We start from the raw sequence: 20,973 nt of genomic DNA, 5'->3' as shown, positions 1-20,973 counted from the left end.
GAAAAGTGAGTGCTCTTCGAAAGACTTAAAGGGACAGAGTCCCCACAGCTGAACAATTGGATACTGGATTAGTATGATCAATTATTTTGATTTTCCATGGTAACAAAAGAAACAGCTAAATTCTGGGGTGTATGTTGTACAAAGAAAAAAGTGTATAGGATTCTAGACAATTGCAAGAAAAATCTCTCTAAAGCAAAGAAACAATGATCAAATTTAGAAACCACTGAACTATGTCCTATAAGGAGTAAATGTAATTTTTTTCACTCTTTAGTGGGTGGACAGCATGGAAGAAGGCAGACAAGCACAGCTGAGTGATATATTTGTTGTTTTACTGTTAATTTGACACATCTGAACCAAAGCATTCACAATACTTGATATACTTTGAAGAGAATCATATACTATAGTCTTAGACATAACCACAGAACAAGCAGAACAATTAAAACTATATAAGGCCTTAAAATATATCCACAGTGTGTATTATTCAATATTCATTCATTTACAAATTAGACTACATACCATTAAATTTTATTTTTATTTTTCTTTCATTGTTTATTCAGGCAGGATTCATTCAAGGAAAGGCAACTTAGTTTTTGTATGTGAGCTTTATTTTTACTACATTGGTTAATATAAAAGTTATGATTTAAATGTTTTCTTATCTCCTAAATCCAGAAATGAATTCATGTAATTGTCAGCCATCCATAACAACAGGTCCTATTCTTAAAAATAGCCAAAGTGGAAGGGACCAAATAGTAGTCTGTGGTCTTGATGAACAGCTGTTGGATTTTCAGGTTTCCTTATAATGAACAGTACTGCAATTCTACAAGTCAAAATTTAAAACATTGCATACAAAATCATTCTTGAAGCTCTGTCTTTTAAATAAGTATACTGAAAAATTTAAGTAGTTGCCTCACAGTACCAAACTTATAAATGAAAACTAGTTAAAATTCAGTGCTATCATGATTTTTCATTTACAAGGTAACTAGTTGGGAAATTAACAGATGGCTTAAAAAATTTCAGACATCATTTTTCTTTAAAGAGAACTGTGTGACAATCAGGGAATACAGAAAATTCAATGTATCTTACCATGACCTTTAAACCTCTATCCCTGTACAACAGGGGCTAGGTCATCTCTAGTGAACTTGCATGTTTTCATACAGTTTATTCTATTTTGAGTACTTGAATTATTTTAGATATAGAGCTTTTTATTGAAAGAATATTACATTTCTATACCAGGATAAGATTTAGTACATTGAGATGTTTTAAAAATATTTATAAATTTGCTTGATATGCAAAAGCATTTGGTAATACTTTTACAGCATTTGATTTCATAGAATTAAAATTTCATACAGTACTCATCTTGATGTTTAAAAAAAAATTCACAGAAAAAATATAAATTACATAGCCTGACTGCAGGATATCGTCATTTCCAGTTTCTAGTTTTGGTAATTAAAACCTTCATTAAGTCTGTTAACAAACCATTACCTGTACATTATGAAGGCAACTGACATGATTTGAAAACAAAACCTTCAGGTTTTATGTTTTTTACCAAAGAGTGCAGTTCAGCAAGAAAAGAAAACCCAGTATGCAAATATACAGAATTTACAAATTTACCAGTTCCTGTGACACAAATTGTTTCAACCTTTCAAGGTACTGTCCATAAAGTTCCACATCATTGTGACCTGCCCCTTCAACCCAGAGAGGCTCCACAGGTCTTTGGCAACGCTCAAACAACGCGAGGCCATGTGAAAAGTCAATGACTTCATCTTCAGTCCCATGAATTATTAATACTGGAGAGGTTATCTTAGAGATTTTGTCAATGCTGTAGGGAAAAAAGAGGGGGGAAAGTCATTGAGTTGACTATGAAAAGGAATGTACAACAAATTTTCTTGTGCTAGACCAGACAGATTATTTAAATAACACAACTGTGTTTGAATCAACCCAGAAGGGTTAGAAACAAGTCAAATGAGATTCAAGCCACCTTTGCATACTCACTACCTTGAGATGATCTAAATTAACCTCATGCATGTCTGCTCTGAGGCATCACTCGGTGGTTACTGTCACCCTAGTGGACCTTTCTACACACAGTGTTGATGCTTAGCACAGGAGAGGAGGAAAATGGCTATTTTAAGTATGGGCTGACTTTATACCTCTTGGCATGTTGTTTTTGTCTCTCTTCAAATCTAGTAAAATGACATTTTTTTTAGTTTTAGGGTGCTAACTTACCAAAATAATGAGAATATGATACAACAAAATTCTGGAACTGGTAGGCATATTAATGTGAGCAGATGAAAAATACAGGAGAAAGAACAATTTTAAGAGAATAGAAAGTAAAGTGAAGAAACAACCCAATTTATATGACAGAACTGGCTAAGAATTGACATGGGGATGAAAATGGATTGAAATTCATATAGAATTTGTTCAAAGGCTGTTAAGAAATAAATAAGTGCACACTCCCAACCCTGTTGTTCCTTCTTTTTGTAGCTGGTAACCGATTGCAACCCAAAACTGTACAGTTTGCCGATTAGGGTTTTGCCAGACACAGACTAGGACAGAAGTAACAGAGACCCAGTAAACATATATATATACTGGCTATTATGAACCTACTTTCTCTACTGGCTCCCAGAATGCTGACAGCCAGGCCTTCATCCTGGAAGTGGGAGTTTTAGAAAGATTCTTCTTTGGAGACTATATCCACTTTGAGAGCAGAGATACATGAATACTGACATGGGAGGTGGTGGGGAGCCCTAACCAACTGGCTTGACTATACAGAGAAGCTCACAGTTAACCAGCCTTCATCACCTGCTGCAGATCAGCTCTTGCATTCTTCACTCTTACATATGAGCAGACAACCAAAAATCAACAGACACCAGAGGAGAACACTGATTAAATATAAGACAGAGATTTAAAGAAAAAAATAAAAAAATGGCAACTCAGGAGACAAACTATGCATAAAAGAAATCTTACAAATTCTTTTTAATTAAAAAAATTTTTCATTAATAAAAGTACAGTTGATATACAGTATTTATGCATTTGTCATACAACATGATTCACCAATTATTACAAAATGCTGTGATGTGTAGTTACCATCTGTCACCATAGTTATCAGAATTCTATTGATCATATTCCCTATGCTGTACTTGTGATCACCATGGATTCATAATTGGAAGTTTGTACTCTTTAGCACCCTTTTCCTCCACTGCCATGGCAGCCACCCGTTTATTCTCTGTATTTGAGTCTATTTTTTTGATTTTAAAAAAATTCTACATATAAGTGAAATCATATGGTATTTCTTGTTTGACTTACTTCACTTAGCCTAGTACCTTCTACATCCATCCATGTTGTTGCAAATGGCAACATTTTATTTTTTTAAAAACTGAATAGCTGAGTAACAAGTAACTAAATAAAAAATTCTTACAAGTAAGTTATTACAACCAAAAAATGAAGCTAGCATCTTGAAAAGGAGGAAAATCATCAAATGAAATAATTCAAAGCTGTATTTGGTAAGTAAAAAAATGCTTGGGTGTATTATTTGTGAAATGTTCAACAGGAGAGAACTGAAAAAATAAAAAGAAATGTATGATCTTTTCCCAATAGTTTACTGTTAGTGCTGCCCTCTCTGTTGGTGCAGCAGAAATCAAAGATGGAATCAGGTAGATTTGTGAAATGTCATAGCATTACTTCAACCAACCTATCATTCCTTCCATCCAGGTGGACAGAAGCAATGTAATCAATGTACTTTCTAATCTACCATTATCTAAAAAACAAATCCAAATCAATGTAAACACCAAAGCCTCCCACAGCCTGCTCTGGTGATAAGAGCATATACTCCCATGATCTTTCCTAGAGAGTGACCCCTTGCTGGCTAATGATAAAATTTGTTTTGGTAATGATCCTTGTTGTTCTTAAGACCCAAGTGATGGCTTAGTCTTTGGCCCACCCATCATTCACAAAAAATCCATGTATTGCTGCCAATTGGAGAAAAGATTGAAATTTGCCAGTTTCTCCTCCTTGCCCTCTTCCTTTATTGGCGAGAAATAGGCCATCATTTTTTTTCCAGTTATGTAGAGGAGCTGGTAGAATTTTTGAAGCATAAGAAACCTTCTTTCAAATTTCTCTAATGTTTGCAGATTTTAAGGTGGCAATACTTTTTCTAGTTCATTTAAGACTTAACTTTTTGGCAATTCACTTCTTTTGTAAAGCAGGCATTATTAATTAGGTACCATTCACTGGTTTATGTGCACATGTCTCATTTTTCCTCTACTTACTCCCTTCATCCAGTATTATGCATCCCACTGAATCATACCATTATCCGTTAACAGCTCAAGTCAGAAACCTGGGAATTATATTTAGTTTCTTTGTTTAGCATCCTAGATCTAGTCTGATACTCTTTTCTCAAATTCATTCTCTGCTTTCCAATATGAGTGCCACTGCCAGGCCTTCAGCACTTTTCACCTGGTTAATATTTCTCAAATATTTCAGCCTTCTGTGACCACCCTCTTCACAAATTAATTTTTTGCAATTCCTATAATATATGCAAAATAGCTCATGCAAGAGTTGTATCATGAATACCTTATTAAGGGATTGAAAAATTACCTCAGAAGTTCCATTGAATTATTTTGAATACTGATACTTACTTGGGGAATGCATCAAAACAGTAGGTCTTCTTGGTATCAGGAAAAGCAACTCGCATTCCAGAGGTCAAAGGAGAATGAAGAATAACAGCAGCACTCTCATATCGAGCAGCAAGGTCCACAGAGGGTACTGTCCCTATACTCTGGCCATATATGATCACATTTTCGGGGCGAATGCCATATCTATAAAGTTCAGAAGTTAATAAAGTTGGAAAGCTGGACTGGTAGGAAATGTTTAATCATTCCTAAGGACTTAACCTAGTAATAATGACTTAGAACGTCAACACATTCATGTTTTAAAACTGAAGTTTCTGAATCATTAGTGTCATATTTAATACTAACTATAATAAGATCTATATTATTTTCTTGGCTTATTTCATCTGCTTCAATTTCATCTTTTGAGAGAAATGAACTGATTAAATCATTTATGCAACTCTACCTAGTACACTGATCACTACATTTGGAATTTGTTCTATCACTAATATTTTAACGGACTGATGTCTATGGAATATTAAATGTATTTTTTATTCAATATAAACAAAGTTCTTCATTTCTTCGAACTCCAAAAGTGGCTCATTTTATTTTCTAAGTTGGTCATAATGATAAAAATACTATATATACTTACGGTATAGAATAAATAAAATATATTAATATTTCAGGCTAAGAGCATCACTATTTTTCTTGCCAATTTTCTTTGCTAACTCAGAAAAGTGGACTAAGGAAAAAGATAAACTAATGAATGTGAATTCCAAATGCTATATAGTTAATTAATAACAGACTTCATGCTAAATCCTAAGACTATTGCTTTACTGTTTATTTTAAAAAGAGTTCAGATTATGTGAGCTCGTTTACTCAGTAATATTGGTACATATTATGTTCCAGATACTGCTATCTGTCTCCAGTACAACTGTCCGAATTGTAAAATACTTCCTACAAGTTAAGTGAGGTGCTATAGGGGATAATGAATGTGGGGTTAGAGTGACTTTATGCCTTTCCATGTTGGAAGACTGACATTACAGCAGTCACTTCTAAATGTTCAGGGCCATTTACACAAGACATTCTAGTGTTTTGAAAAGGTAATAGAAGTCTTATCTGAACATTCACTAAAAAGAACAAGACAAGCCCCTTACGCTTCCTGTGGCCTTTCCAAGGGCTAAAGGACTATTGGAACTATCATGGAGTGACATACCTTCTCATAGTTTCTTCCACTCAGTCCTATGGAAAGAATCCTTTGGTTTATATCCCAGAGACACTGGGTTCCATCTACTGCAGACTGAATCCTGTATGTTAAGTAAACTCAGAAAAGCTTTTTTCTTTATAACAGACCTAGCTGCACATACTTCATAGGGATGAAGAAATAAATCAGAAAAATGAAAATTTCAACATCAGTGGAACTTTGGATGCTGCGTGGTTGCTGTTAGCTGCATAGCAGCACTGTTGATGCCAACTATGGGTTTTAAGCTTAAGCTAAAGGTAACAATGGCAAGGCTCAAGAGCTGCAGAAGCAGCTGCCAATTTAGCATCAGAGGGTTCAGAGCAAAAGGAGAATTTCAGAATAGTAAAATTAGAGAGGACTTTTAGAGACCATCTAATACATTTCAGCTGCTTGGTGAGCAGATGTTCAGTCACAGTAAGTTAGCGACAGACCTGTAACTATAATCCAGGTGCCCTGATGCCCAGTCCAGGGCTTTTTCCATTATAGCACACAGATAATGAGCTCAAAGACTGTGGGGAAAGACTGCACAGTGAACATTAGTCTCTTATTTTCTGCTGATCTGTCAGACGTTAAAAAATTGAATTATTATAGTCACTTTTTCTGAAAAGGCAATCATTCAAATAATAAAGGCCAGTATTTGTTTTTCTCTTCCTGTTTACTTAAGCCCTAACTTTTTATATTAATCAAGTGAAGAAAATAAAAGCATGAATTCTAATTACACACATTTTTAAATATGACAGAATTTCAGCACAGGAAAGGGTCTTGGTGATCACTTAATCCAACCTTCTCATTAAAGGTATGAGGAAACAGAGGCTCAGAGAAGTGAAATAAATCCTCAAAGATAATCTACACCTACTCACTCTTCTCACCATGTTTAGGGTTCACTATGAGGTAAAATATAAGTCCCCAATTCTATGCTAAACTAGTACATGGGTCTACTAAGAAATTTATTTTGCTTTTGCTTCTCATTCACACTGGTCATCAAATGTGTTTAAAAAGATTAATTCATCAAATTGGTATCTGATAATGATAAGATTTAAAACAATTTAATACAGCTGACCACTTCCAAGAGGTTTTTATACATTAATATGCAATACTGAAATGGATACTGTTGTTTTAATAGTTATCCTTTCATGGTACTTAAGAGCACTAATAATAAAGGATATCTGCTTTAACCTCACATCCTTAAAAACTATTAATACACTGAAGTTACACTTTTAAGGTATTGTCTATATAAGAGTTTTTCTATGAGAGTATAGTGCTGCTGTACTATTGATCTTGAAAGGGTAAAGGTCTCACCTACTAACAAAATTGAGGTGGTTCACCCTAACTGACTGAAGCCATTACTATTTAAGCATTAAATTAGTAATGGTAAGTTTTCCTTATGTCCTCTGGCTTCAGTCTAACTAAACTCTTCATTGTAAGTATAGATACCATTCTAGTTATTATATACTGATGAAAAAATAAACTGCAGTCTATAAAATTGCAAAACTTTAAAGAAAAATTTTAAGTATCTTCTAGTTTCCAAAAATGTGCTGTTATAATCAAAGAACAAATTGATACAAGATAATCTGCCTAAAATAATTATCATAACACTACTTGTTTTTGGTGGCAATCATCTCTCCAAATTTAATGAGTCTCGAATGCAAAGTAAAATCTCTCCTACAGAGTGAGTACTATAGAAACAGTTCCCATAAGGTATCTTTAAATCTTTAAGCTGTACCTTCTGAGACATAACGTAAAATAATGCAAACTCTGGCTTAAGATTTTAACAAAAATAAACCAGCCTCTTACATTACTAATGATAATATGAATGATAAGCTGAATTACTGTTTTCTACCACACCCCTGACATGTTGCAACTTTGAACAAACATTTTTATACCATGGTTATGTCTTAAACAAAACCAACAAAACCGGCTTAAAGAATATCATACATTTATATCTTCAAAAAAAACCACATACGCACTGACACAAACACAAAAACTTGTCTTAAAAAACTATTACAATCTAAAACTTTAACTCTTCGTAGGTAATATAACCTCTATTTAGTACTTCAGGATATGTTATAAAAACTGCTTTTAATCTATATTCCTATACAAGACAATTTTAGCTAACTGTCATAGATGTGCAAAATAATTCCTGATCACCATTTACCTTGTCCTAAGAGCAAGCCAAGCAGCTTCTATGTCTGCATAGAGGTTCTTCTCTGTTGGTTTCCCAGAACTTGCACCATATCCAGAATAATCATATGAGAATATGTTACAATTAATCCGTGATCCCAGTCCTATGTAAAAGCTGCTCATCTGACCAAGATCAACAGCATTTCCATGTGAGAAGAGTAACGTGTATTTGGCATTGGGTGAGCAACGCACAAACATGCAGGCAATTCTGTTGCCTTTACTGGTTCTAGTCATGAAACACTCAATAGCATCTTTTTCTCTAGAAGAGTATTGCCAGTCTGCTCGTTCTGATAGGTGTAAAGTCCAGCGGCTTCCACTTTCATCACACATCAGTGTGTAAGTTGGATCAGGTGGCAAAAACGCTAATTTTGAAGCAATTTTCCCTGGACAAGGTGGACAGCAGAAGAGGCAACATAGCTCACTAAATGAAAGATTATTCATCTTCTGAAAAAGAAAAGGAGATAGTAAATGTTTTAATCACCGTGTGGATTCTGCATTCTCACACAATAGGTCAAAACAAAAACACTGGTAAATTCTACTGGTGGTCACTATCTATTACTTTTATTTCAAGTATTCTCCCCAAAGAGATTTGTGGCATTTTTTAAGAAATACTTTGAATTCTGGGGTGAGGTGAATATTCCTCAACATGAGACAGACTCAAATGCTATTTATTATGTTTCAAATACTAGTGATTATAATATTTAACCAAAATATGAATAATACAAAGAACAGGTAATTATTTCTTCACAGATAACAGGAGGTATAAAATATCTTTAGTGTAGCTTGTAATTTCTATGCAACACAGTGAAAATTCTTAGAATCACCTGGAAATAGATTAATATGATATAATAAATATATAATAGCATTCAGAAGATTTACTATTTCTCAGGCATTGCCCTAAAGTGTTCTATGTGTATTATGTTTAGTCCTAAAAGCAACCCTGTGTTTCGTCTAAGAAAAGACGACAGCAGGCTCAATCACTGTCCTACATTACTGGGCTACAGAACACATTTGTCTCAGAAGCCTAGCATTTTAGCCATATTATCAGTAGCCAAAATAACCTATAAACTGTTAAAATTTATTTATGTATGTAATAATTGTTCAAATTAAAGTCCATTGGGAAAAAGGTGAAATCTGCTAAAGGTTAAGTTTCTAAATGGTTAGATGGGAAGGAGCATTAAGTTTTAAGTCACAGAGAACTGGGGTGGAATCCTAACAGTACCACTGACCTGCTGTGTGCTCTTGGGAAAATTATTTACCTTTTTGACCCTCATTGTCTTCTTAAGTAAACAAGGCCAGTGCCTACACTGAACAGAATGGCTGTGAAGACCATATACAATGGTTTGGTTAAGGCATGTAATACACTAATGGCTATACAGCTGGCACACTTAAGAATGGTCCATCTTCTTCTATGTCTCTTTCACTAGTATTTTAAAAGTATCCAGGTCATATTAATTTAGAACAAAAACAAAGCAATATTGTTTGCCCTGCCAGTATTTCCTTTCAGCTTGTCCTCTATCAAATTCTTATCCTTCCTTTTAACAGTAGTAGACCATTGCTTATTTTCAGGATGAAGGCATTCAAAACAAGTACCTTCCAGGTTTGGTGGCACCTAATTTTCTCCAAAAAACCTACATATAAGGATAGGATAAAAACACACACCATTATACCAAAAATAAGAAGAAATGACTTCACATGATGAAAAAATAAAGAGTATGTGGAGTGAAAGGAATGCCTTTCAGTCACTCACTGAATCAAAATCTATATTTATATTGTGCAATACAATTGTGTTAATTTCCCAGCATAAACTACTTTGGCAGATAGAAAGCAGCAGCAGTAACTGCACAGATAGAGAAACAAGAGCAGGAGTGACATAAAAGGCTTTAAAAGATGCTAACTGGCTCCCTGAACTGTTATGCTGTGGATTCTGAGAGCATGCCCAGGGATTTGGCAGGTAAAGAACATGTGATAAATTAGTTATGTCTACTATAGTTTTGGCCACAATTTATCATCCTTGTCAGGAAGACAAAGGACATGGTCAAGAAGATGGCAGGGAAGGTAGTTCAAAGAGTTGGTATCAAAGGAGATGACCTGGAACAAGAAGATGAGGCAGAAAATACAGTTATAAGCAATGCTCTGTCTGATAATCTGCCTATGGTTTATCTGTTGTTGGCCTGCAATTAACTTACAAACCAACAATACCTGACCCTCAACAGCCTATTAAAAGCTTGATTAATAGGTAAACTGTATATAGTTAAGAGTATGCTCCTATAATTTACCTGTTAAACAAGATATTTATATACTGTGATAAAAAGGAATTGTGAATAAACCTGGCTGACTGAACATACACAGTGCTGCAGTGCCAGAGTGAAGCCTGATGAAAAAGACAACCCGAGCTTGAGGGTGGCACAGAAAATCATACCCACACCCCTACTGCCTCAAACCCAGGTAACTGAAGTCCACCTAGTAATGAAAACTTGCCAATTTTCACTTTCCTACTATCAGGTCTGGTATAGGGCAGCAACATAGACATGCTTTAAAAACTTTTTCTTTTCTGTAAGTGTGAAATGAAAAGCTTCACAACAAAAAGTATAAATAAAACAAATTTCAGTATGATGAGAGCTGAGAGAAAATATTTTATTCTTTTTTTAAATTTTGCTAACATTAACCTACAATTACATGAGGAACATTATGTTTACTAGACTCCCCCCATCACCAAGTCCCCCCCCCAACATACCCCATTACAGTCACTGTCCATCAGTGTAGTAAGATGCTATAGAATCACTACTTGTCTTCTCTGGTTGCACAACTCTCCCTGTGACATCTTCGTTATCCATTCATCTACTGATGGACACTTAGGTTGCTTCCATTTCTTGGCTATTGTAAATAGTGCTGCAATAAACACAGGGGTGCATCTGTCTTTTTCAAACTGGGTTGCTGTATTCTTAGGGTAAATTCCTAGAAATGGAATTCCTGGGTCAAATGGTATTTCTATTTTGAGCTTTTTGAGGAACCTCCATATTGCTTTCCACAATGGTTGAACTAGTTTACATTCCCACCAGCAGTGTAGGAATAACTCCAATACATTTTTATATAAAATTTACCTGATAAAATGTTTCTTGACAACAAAATCTTGAAAAAACAAGGCAGTGAATAATTATATGGGGGGAAATGATAAAACATTAAAGTACACAAAAATCATTAAAGAACGACAATAAATTAAATAATTTATAGCAGAATTTCTGGACCAGACAAGGATTTATGTAAGTTACAACAACCCATTTAAAGAAGAGAGAAAACTTAAACATGAAGTGGAAAAAAATGTCATAAAGAAAAATACAGCTGGAATCCTTGGTTTAAAGAGATACATTAAAAAAAAAAAATTAAAGAATACTTACTCTCAATACTATGCTATGGGAGTCCAAGGGGGAAAAAGAGGAAAAAAATGAAGATAGGACAACCTAATAATCTCTTAAAATGAAATTGTTGAGAATATCAAAAGGTATTTAAGAAAACTCTCATGGCTAGACAAATTACAGCAAATATTAAAATTGCCAAAAATAAAAACTGGAAGTTTCCAAATGGGAAGAACAGATTAACTACAAAAAATTAGACGAATATGGGACTTTTCAACAGAAACACTAGAAATAACATATTAGAAGTGTAGTTTTAAAGTAAACACAAAATAAAAACTTTCAACCTAGTATTTTATGTAGAGATTAAAATATTACCTTAGTATGAAGAGATAAAGATAGCTGTAGCCATAAAAAAAAAGAGCAACAAAAAACAGAAGGTTTGTTTTCCAAACCAAGACCTTCTTTGAAACAAACTCTAGCAAGGAGGAAAATGAATCCAAGAGAATTCTATGGTATATCTGCTACCATAAAAAGAGTAGGTAATATGATGTACTTTTTTTTGGTAAGCAAGCAATAGAGGAGAAGAAAACAAAAAGGCAGCAAAGTATACCCTGAACAATCCAGAACCAAAACTTTGGAGAATACCAATAGGCAGAGGATTGGTAGAGGAGGTTATGGAGTACTTAAATGTACAAATGTGCTGGGGCACTGGTTGCTTGACTTGTTCAGAATGGTATTCGTATTAATAAGCCTAAGATATGGTAAAAATAACAAACATAAAACAATGACTCTTAGTAAGTCAGATGTAACTACCATAAAAACTAGTTTGTAACATACAACTGAAGTAGTTTTAGTTATTCATTACAAATGTCTAGCTGTGAATATTTTTCAGTGTGTTAAACTCAAAAAGGAATGTAAGCACAAAGAAATAAGAGAAAGATACTATGGGGAGATATCAAGAAAAGAGAGTACAAAAAACAATATAGAAATTGACAGACACAAAAACTGACTTTTAGGAAAGGCTTCCAAACCACAATAGTTAATTAACTGAGCATGTACTGTGCTCAGTTAACTGTTGTCTGGCAAAGTCAGTTTCTAGCTGTGTCTAAGGTTGTTCAGTGTTTAAACACTTTTCATGTATTAACTTATTTAAACCTTCCAACAACCCTCTGACTTGGGGACTATCATTAACCCATATACAAATGGTCAATGAACACATGAAAAGATGTTCCACATCATTAGGGAAAGACCACAATTATACAACTTCATACCCACTAGATGGCTATAATTAAAACAGCAGGTAACAAGGGTCGACAAGGATATGGAGAAGTTGGAACTTTCATACACTGCTGTGGTGGCAAGTAGAACAGAACAAGAAATTCAGGGAGGCAGTTTGGCAGTTCCTCAAAAAAACCCAGAGTTTACTCTTGACCAAGTAATTCTACCCATAGGTACACACCCAAGAGAAATGAAAATCTATGTCCACACAAAAAGATGCTTATGAGTGTTCACAGTGGCATAATTCACAAGAGCCAAAAGGCAGAAGTCACCTAAATGTCCATTAACTGGTGCATGAACAAAAGTGGTATATCCAAACAATGGAATATTATTCAGTCATAAAAAATGACATATCGGTGCATGCTACAAAGTGGACAAAACATTACACAAAGTGAAGGAAGCTAGACACACAGATAATTTAGTGTATGCTTCCAGTTAATAGAAGTTACCAGAATAGGATATAAAGACAGAAAGAGATCAGTGGTTGTCTAAGGCTGTGGGGGACAGGAGGGTTGGGGAGCATTGGCTAAAGACTATGGGGTTTCTTTTGAGGGTAATTAAAAAATTCTAAAATTGATGTGTATCATGGTTGCACAACTTTGTTAATACATTAAAAAACACCGAATTGGCCATTTTAAATGAGTAGATATAGTATAGTAAGTGAATACTATTTTAATAAAGCTGTTACTGAAAAAAGGAACATGCATGAAATAACATTACCCCAAAACTTAGGAAAAATAGAAATTAGCAAACTGAGTAATGTCAAGTATTGGTGAAAATGGAGGAAACCAGGAACCTTGAACTGCTTGGTTAAACTATTCTTTTACCTGTGATTCAGAATCCCACTCTTGGGTAAGCATTCCAAAGAAATACTTGCAGCAGTCCTTAACATACAAAAGTGCTCACTGAAGCATTACTTGTATTCAGGTGGAGGAAGCAACACAGATTCCATCACTGGGAAAATGAATTAAGTAGATCTGTTAGATGCAGATAATGGAATATTATGTAGAGTCAGAAATGACTTTGATGGCTAGACCTTAAACATTAACACACATAAATATATTATCTTCACAAGCAAGCATCTAAGGACGGACATGTATATCTGAGTGGATGTTTATGGAGGAGAAAAAAGGGAAAGAGATTAAAGGGAAAAAAATAAAATTAAGTGAAATAAGATCAGGGCTTGTTCATAGACTGACAATGATAACATGCCATGAGTTAGACTAGAGGTTCCAGAGGGCAAAGATCACATCTGCTTGCTTAGCCAGTGGACTTCTAATGCCAAGGTCTCTAATATTTTTTGGATAAACGAGCTAGTAAATTAACTGATATTACCTACTCTCTGTACCTAAGAACCCCCCACCCATATAAGAAGAAAAAGTCTACTAAATTATGGTAAGAAGGCAAATGTGTTTTTTGCAATTACACAGGTCTCTTCTGGGAGCATAACACAAGCAAATGAAAACCTATGAACCTATGTTGGTGGGGGTGGCTGCAGGTGGGAAAAGCACTGCTAGTTACACTAAAATCATTCAGTGTGTTGTGAAGTACAGAAAAGGACACTCTTTCAGGGAAGAGGAAATCTTGCCCCTTTTGAAATTAACTCTCAAAATGGAAGGTCAACTCAATGTTAAACAGATGGCCCATTGTGGAAATTAAGGTTTTCCTTAATTTTGGCAGAGAATCAGAGTTACCTTAGAGCAGGAGGAATTTCCTAAAATTACCTGTCTCCTGGTAACTTTTTCCTGCTCAGTGACAAAGGATGAACATCTGACTTCTTTCTCAGCAAAACAGGAAGACTAATGTTAAAAAATGACCCTAAATAGAAAGACCTACTGTATCTCCTTCCTCTTCTGTAACAAAATTACTGAAATGATGCTTATCAATTCTTGATATAATAAGAATTTACTGAAAAAGAAAAAGAATCTCCCTTTGATATATATCCTTTGTTAATACTTTGATAATGCAGACCAACTTGTATTACTATGATATACAAAGAACAACTGATTCTCTTAAGGTTCAATGAATAGGGAACTAGAACTAAAAAGTCTTTTAAAGGTGGTTTTAGAGAAAACTTAAAAAATGCTTATTATCATTTCATTTTGTATAGTATTTTGACAACTAAGCTTGAAATAGTGTCTATGCTAATATAGTCTTCTTCAACTTAGACTGTAGTATATGTAATTAGTATATGATAAACCACTTAAAATTTGATATTAGAACTATTCTAAAGTACAAAATGAATCACTTTGAATTTGGCTTCAGTAATAGAGAAGTCTGGACAACAACGCACTTTTGATGCTCATCTCTGATTATGAAAAACAAAGCCTGATATTTTTTAGACAAATTGATGGAAGAAACCAGAAAAAAACAAACTTAGATTTACAGCACATCTTAACACCAGAAATGGGCAAATAAGGTAAATGTTAGATTATCAACATCAAGAAGTAGCAAAGATCAGAATGGACTAAAGTCAGAAATGATGACAGAGATGATGATCAAGGATGAAAAAACAGGAAAAAAATACCAGATTTTAGGTCAGTTCTGTACCAGGGTGTCATGAGCCTGACATTTCCCAATAGACTGATCCAAAGGAAATCATACTACTACCATACAAAGATGATCAATTATGTACAGCTCAGTAGCCTAGGAGTGTTATCAGTACAAAAATTAAATTCATTTTCAATATCTGTTGAGAGCACCAATAAGTTAGGCACTTAAAAATCTGTAGCAGCAATTAGCAAAGTACAGCCAACAAGTGAAACTACGAGTGACTATTCTGACAGGTTTAGTTCATACAGAGAAGCTGAGTATGCACCTTCAAAGTCTGGCAATATGCTCCTTTTTCAATCAGGATGGAGCATCTAAAAATACTTGTAATGACTAAAATTTCTCCAAAGAGTAACTTATAAACTAGGTGTTCAGTACGATGTTGTTTTGACACATTTCTATCTTTTTTTGTGTATGCCTTATGTAGAAACATAGCTTGGAAATTCTTGTCTCTGGTGAGTTAGGATTTATTCCTTCTTTTATAGGAAATCAGCAGCAGGGGTACTATACCGTGAGCTCCAAGGATTTGACTGGTAACTGCTAGGGAAATCCAACTCTCATTAGACACAAGACTGCATTGGGCTGTGCTACATGGCTACATGGGAATGAAAACTTAAAGAACTTAAGGAAAAAGTAATTTTTAAATATTTCAAATAGAAAGGAAAAGTAAAACTATTTTAGTCTTTGAAAAAGAATCATGTGAATGACTTTTTAAGGTAAAGTTACATTTTTTAAATACTAGTAAGATTCTAGTTAACTGGGCCAATGAATCATTTGAAAACACCCTAGGAAATGTGAGTTTTCTTGGTAAATTGAACAGATGCCTTAGTAATTTTGAGTTTAGAAAAGTTTAGAGGAGTTGGTTAAATAGGAAAAATTTACTGGGCAATGTGCAAATAAGATTCCTCTCCCACTGGTGAGAAAAGTTGGGGTTAAAACAAGAGTTGAGGTGCAGACCGTAAACACCTACCAGGGTTATCAAAATAGTTTCAACTCTATTATTAGTCATGAACTTATTTAAAAAATAATTAAAATATAAGATTATATATTAACAAAACTTTAATATGTAGCAGAAGTCCTACAGACGTCAATGTAGTCATTTTTATACTTGGATCTTCCGTTTCTTAATACTTAGTACACTGATATAGGAGCCAGTAACTATATACAGCTACTTATGTTTAAATTAATTAAAATTAAATACTCAGTTCCTCAATCATACTAGCCACACATGACTTGTGGATACCAAATTGCACAACGCAGGAAGAACATGACCATAGAAAGTCTTACTGGACAGTGCTGAACTAAAACTTTTCAAACCCAGGGAATCCAGAACCAAAGCTTATATGCTTCATATCTGTACTATGTTGAAATGTTGGCGCTCCTTCCTTCCTGGCCTTTTCATCAAAATAGGCAATTTTCTTAAAGCTCTTCCTGTGGAACGCTGTAAACCACATAGAACTAAATGAGTTTTAGTACACAGTACTGCTTTGGAAGAATGTATCTTGACAAAAATACTGTAACATATAAACCAATTCTATTAAAAATTTTTATTACAACTGAGCAATGGAAATCAATGAGGCTATCTGTACATTTTAATAATATACGCTCTTGATGTGTCAAAGGGATTCACATTCTTGAAAAGTTCCTGTACACTGGAGTTCCAAGTCAATCATAAGAAACTAGAGAAGAATTTGTGACTATTAGCCAACCAATTAATTACTGAACATAGCCCATTGAGTATTCTAAAGACTTAAAATCCTGTTGATCCTCTTAAACAATGCCCTAACAAGTGTATCAAGTCTTCCTGATTAAGCAAAAGGACAGGTTGCAGATTTTTGCATATGCTAATATCATATTCCCATAAAGCTCTTGGTGACTGAAATTGGAAAGTGCTAAATTAGCTAAGCTTTCCAAATCTTGCCTCTACCCGTTGCTGGGCATAAGCTAAATAAAACGTGAACAGACACATGTTTTTAATCATCAGTTTTGGCACCTCTATTGAAAGACTTTAAAAAAACATGCTCCTCCTCAAAGCTCACAAAAAAGCTGTCATAGTACACTGGTAGAGACATTCCACAAATACACATTATTTCCTCTTCATTTATAAAAGTACAATCTGTTTCTGGGAAACTTTCCAGGTGAACACTTTCTCAATACATTCCACACTGTATAATACCCACATTACCACAATATAATCTAACTGAAGTCATCAGAAGTTCCAGAAAATTTAGGGATTACTGATAATTGATAATTATAAATGATTAATACAATCTTTTTCACAAAGAGGGTTCACATTACTGGTATTCCAGTTTGAATTTCTAAGAGTTATAAAAAAGATGATAAAACTCAGCACTTGATATGAGTAAGTATCCAGTCAGACATTCCTTATCAAGTAGTAAATAAGCTGGAGCCAGAGTCAAAAGATAGAAATGTAAATGGTGATAACATACATTCAAATAACTATTAAGTAAACTACATAATATTTGATATAATTTAAAAATAACATAGTTATTAACTACACGACCTGGTTTTAAAAACCTCAAATCACTAAGTTAAAAAATAAAAATAAGTCTCCCTGTAAGGCCAAAATAATGACTGCTTAAATGTCAGTTTAACAGCATTGGGGTATGGGTGGGGACTTGATAATATGGGTAAATGTAGTAACCACATTGTTTTTTTTCATGTGAAACCTTCATAAGAGTGTATATCAATCATACCTTAATAAAAAAATTTTTTTAAATATCAGTTTAAGAATTTAGATACTCTTAACTCAGAATACCAGAGGTTTCCACTGGAAGAACTTCTCTGGGGAATCAGATTAATCTGAAAGATCCAAAGATACTGAGATAAGGGAGGTTACATAGGGAAACTGAGGGAATGGGAAGGATGTGTGTCAACAATGGTGGGATAGAGCTGTATCTGTCCTGTAAGTGGGATGTTAACACGTAAGAGATAGAGATGTAATGTTATTATGTAGAGATATGGAGGTAAATATCAAAAGAATTCTTCAAAGAAACTAAAAGCCCCTGGGAAGGAATATATCAAAGAGATGGAGGCCTGGGATTGCCAATTTTCCTAACAAACTGAAAAATGTTTTCTCTAGCCAACTTTATAGTAACAACACAGTATATAATACATAACACAAACGTTGTACAATCACCTGGCTTCTTAAACACATGCTTGCTTGCATGAATTAGATAAAAAATTAAAAAAAAGTCTCTTCCCTAATCTTACACTAACCCAAACCCAAACTTGCTTCAAACCCACAAATTACTATTTTGAGTCATTTGTTTTTCATTCTGGTGTTTATTAACACACTCATGTCTTTATCCTCTATTATAATGTATCTTCATTATGAAAGATTCAGAGAATTTACCTCTTTTTTCCCTTCACTGCTCATTCTGATTTGTTAGTTTTGGATTTTATTGGCTATAACTGTAAATATTATACTTGAGTCTTCATTTCTTGTCCTATCAATTTCAAAAGTTTTTACTGGATCCCCATTAATCATACATCATTATTATTGGTTATACTACAAATACTATAAATTGGCTATTAATATAAATATACTATATATAAAACATCTCAGATTAAGTTTCACATTATTTGCAGTTTGTTTCGCAACTTAGTTTTTCTGTGCTTTCTCTATAGGTTGACTTTTAAAATTAGGCAACAATAAAAAGTATTTACATTATTTACTGCCATCCAAACTGTGATAAAACCCAGAGCGAGTAGCTATTTTGTCACTAAATCCAAGTGTGTTAGCGTGTTAATGCTCTGATAATTGCCCATGATAAGTAAGGCATATTTCAGTTTACTTCACATCTGGACTTTTAAGAGACTCCTGAATTTTCCTACTTTCTGCCTCTTAATTTTCAGAAAACCCATAAACTTTTATTTCATTAACATATTCCATCTTCTCATTCTGAGAATTTGTGCAATAGAATCTATGTTGTGTTTGAAGACATTCTTAGATAACCATGAGTTACTTTAAGTATTGTTAATATACAATCTTATGTTGGTTTCAATTGTATATCACAGTGGTTCAAGTCAGTTAACCACATTATTAAGTCCACCTCTTCTAGTGTGGTTACTATCAACGTAGAAAGATGTTAAAAAATCTTTGACCATGTTCCTGTGAGTTCTGTTTTAATCTTCAACAGTTTATGTTCTGGGCCAATTCACAGCCCAGCTATCTACCTAGGATTTCTTTTCACCATAAACTTCTCTTGTTCCTTAACCTCACATTTTAGCCTTTTTGTGGTTCCTTTTTATTTTGCTGGACTACATCTATAAGTACTTTGTCCTGCCTCCTTCCAAAGGGCCTAGGCATGCAAACCACATTTTTTTGCACACTTTCATAAAGTTATTTTGATTTCATACTTATGGCAAAGTAGGCATGCTTCAGAATTAAGGTTTCATTTCCCTCAATTAAAATCATTGGCTCATACCTTCTAGCATGCAATCACGATGCCATATTACTTACCTTTTTTGAAGTGATTCCCATGTCTCTACCAGAAAAAGATTAGATTTTTTCTTTGTTCTTTAATTTTATGAGATTATATCTAAATGTGTTATTCTTCATCCATCTTGTTTTGTATTTAATAGGTTCCAAAGCCCCAGGGCCTTCTTTACCTATTTCTGTATTTCCTTTCCACCTTCTTCTCTGTTCCACCAGAATTCCTATTTAGGAACCCTAGAACTATCAATATACCCATTAACTTGCCTTTCTCCCTTTCTCTTTCAGCTCTATGTTCTAGGGAGTTTCTTCTCTTTCAGCTCTATGTTCTAGGGAGTTTCTTCTAGCTTATTTTACAGATCATTACTGTACTATTCTAGAGTGTAAAACCAATTTTAACATTAAAACTGTTTAAGGGGTGCAATGCCCTCTTAAGAATCTTAGGACACTAAGACAAATTTTTGTTGTTGTTCAGTCCATCTCTGTCAGATCAGATAATGTTTGTTCTTTAGTTGTTCATCTTGGATTTGCATGCTGTTGGGAGTGCTTCTTCATGGACTATTCATATTTACCAGCAAATAACTAAATTGAGTTTGTTTTTTATACTTATATATAATACTGTTGACCCAAAAGACTTCTAGTCTGAATAGGGTTGACTGGATACAGGCGTAAATCCTATAGCCACTACTAAAAGAGAATTTCTGGGGATAGAGTACAGCTTACCATTCAACTACATGGTTTTGAATAGCACGGGTCCCCTTACATGTGGATCTTTTTTTCAACAAAAACACTGGAAAACTTCTTGGAGACAGTCTGAAAAATGTTTTCTCTAGCCAACTTTATAGTAACAACACAGTATATAATACATAACACAATTTTATCAAATATGTCATTGGTATGGATTCAGGTCAGCAGGTGATAAGCAGGTTAAAAGTTTTTGAGAGGTCAAAAGTTATAGAGATCTGACAGTGCGAGTGTTGGTACCCCTAATCGAACTAGGTCAAGGGTCAACTGACTTTCAGAGTTATTCTCAAGTCTCTCAAGCTCTCTTTCACATACACAACACCCATTCATCTACCTCTGCCTATGGAACAAGTAAATGTGCTCTTTTCATCTTTTTTTTTTTTTTGGTAAAGCAGATACTTTAAAAATATTTGAGAACATTTACAGTTTTAACTATTTGCCCAGTAATGCAATTAAGGGTTCTACCCAGTCAATTCTTCTATTGAGTATAGTGTAGTCCATAAACCACTAAGCTACTAAACAAGAGACCTAGCTTTCCGTTCTTTACTACTACTAACA

General features: G+C 34.2%; 1 protein-coding gene across 2 annotated transcripts in view; it reads right to left on the bottom strand.

Annotated features, from left to right (window-relative positions):
• Window positions 1–312: 312 nt before the first annotated feature.
• ABHD17B (abhydrolase domain containing 17B, depalmitoylase) overlaps window positions 313–20,973 on the bottom strand; it is a 42,190-nt gene continuing 21,529 nt past the window's right edge. For both annotated transcript variants that reach the window (XM_036893456.2, XM_036893457.2), the window contains 3 exons: window positions 8,003–8,472; window positions 4,635–4,814; window positions 313–1,819 (listed from right to left, as the gene is read on the bottom strand). In XM_036893456.2, coding sequence (XP_036749351.1) covers window positions 1,600–1,819; window positions 4,635–4,814; window positions 8,003–8,472 — 870 coding nt within the window. In that variant the 3' untranslated portion in view covers window positions 313–1,599. The remainder of the gene's footprint in view (window positions 1,820–4,634; window positions 4,815–8,002; window positions 8,473–20,973) is intronic.

The sequence above is a fragment of the Manis pentadactyla genome, chromosome 3 (assembly GCF_030020395.1).
Source record: "Manis pentadactyla isolate mManPen7 chromosome 3, mManPen7.hap1, whole genome shotgun sequence".
NCBI lineage: Eukaryota > Metazoa > Chordata > Mammalia > Pholidota > Manidae > Manis > Manis pentadactyla.
The sequence above is the reverse complement of the archived record's forward strand: the minus strand, read 5'-3'. Positions and strand labels throughout refer to the sequence as shown.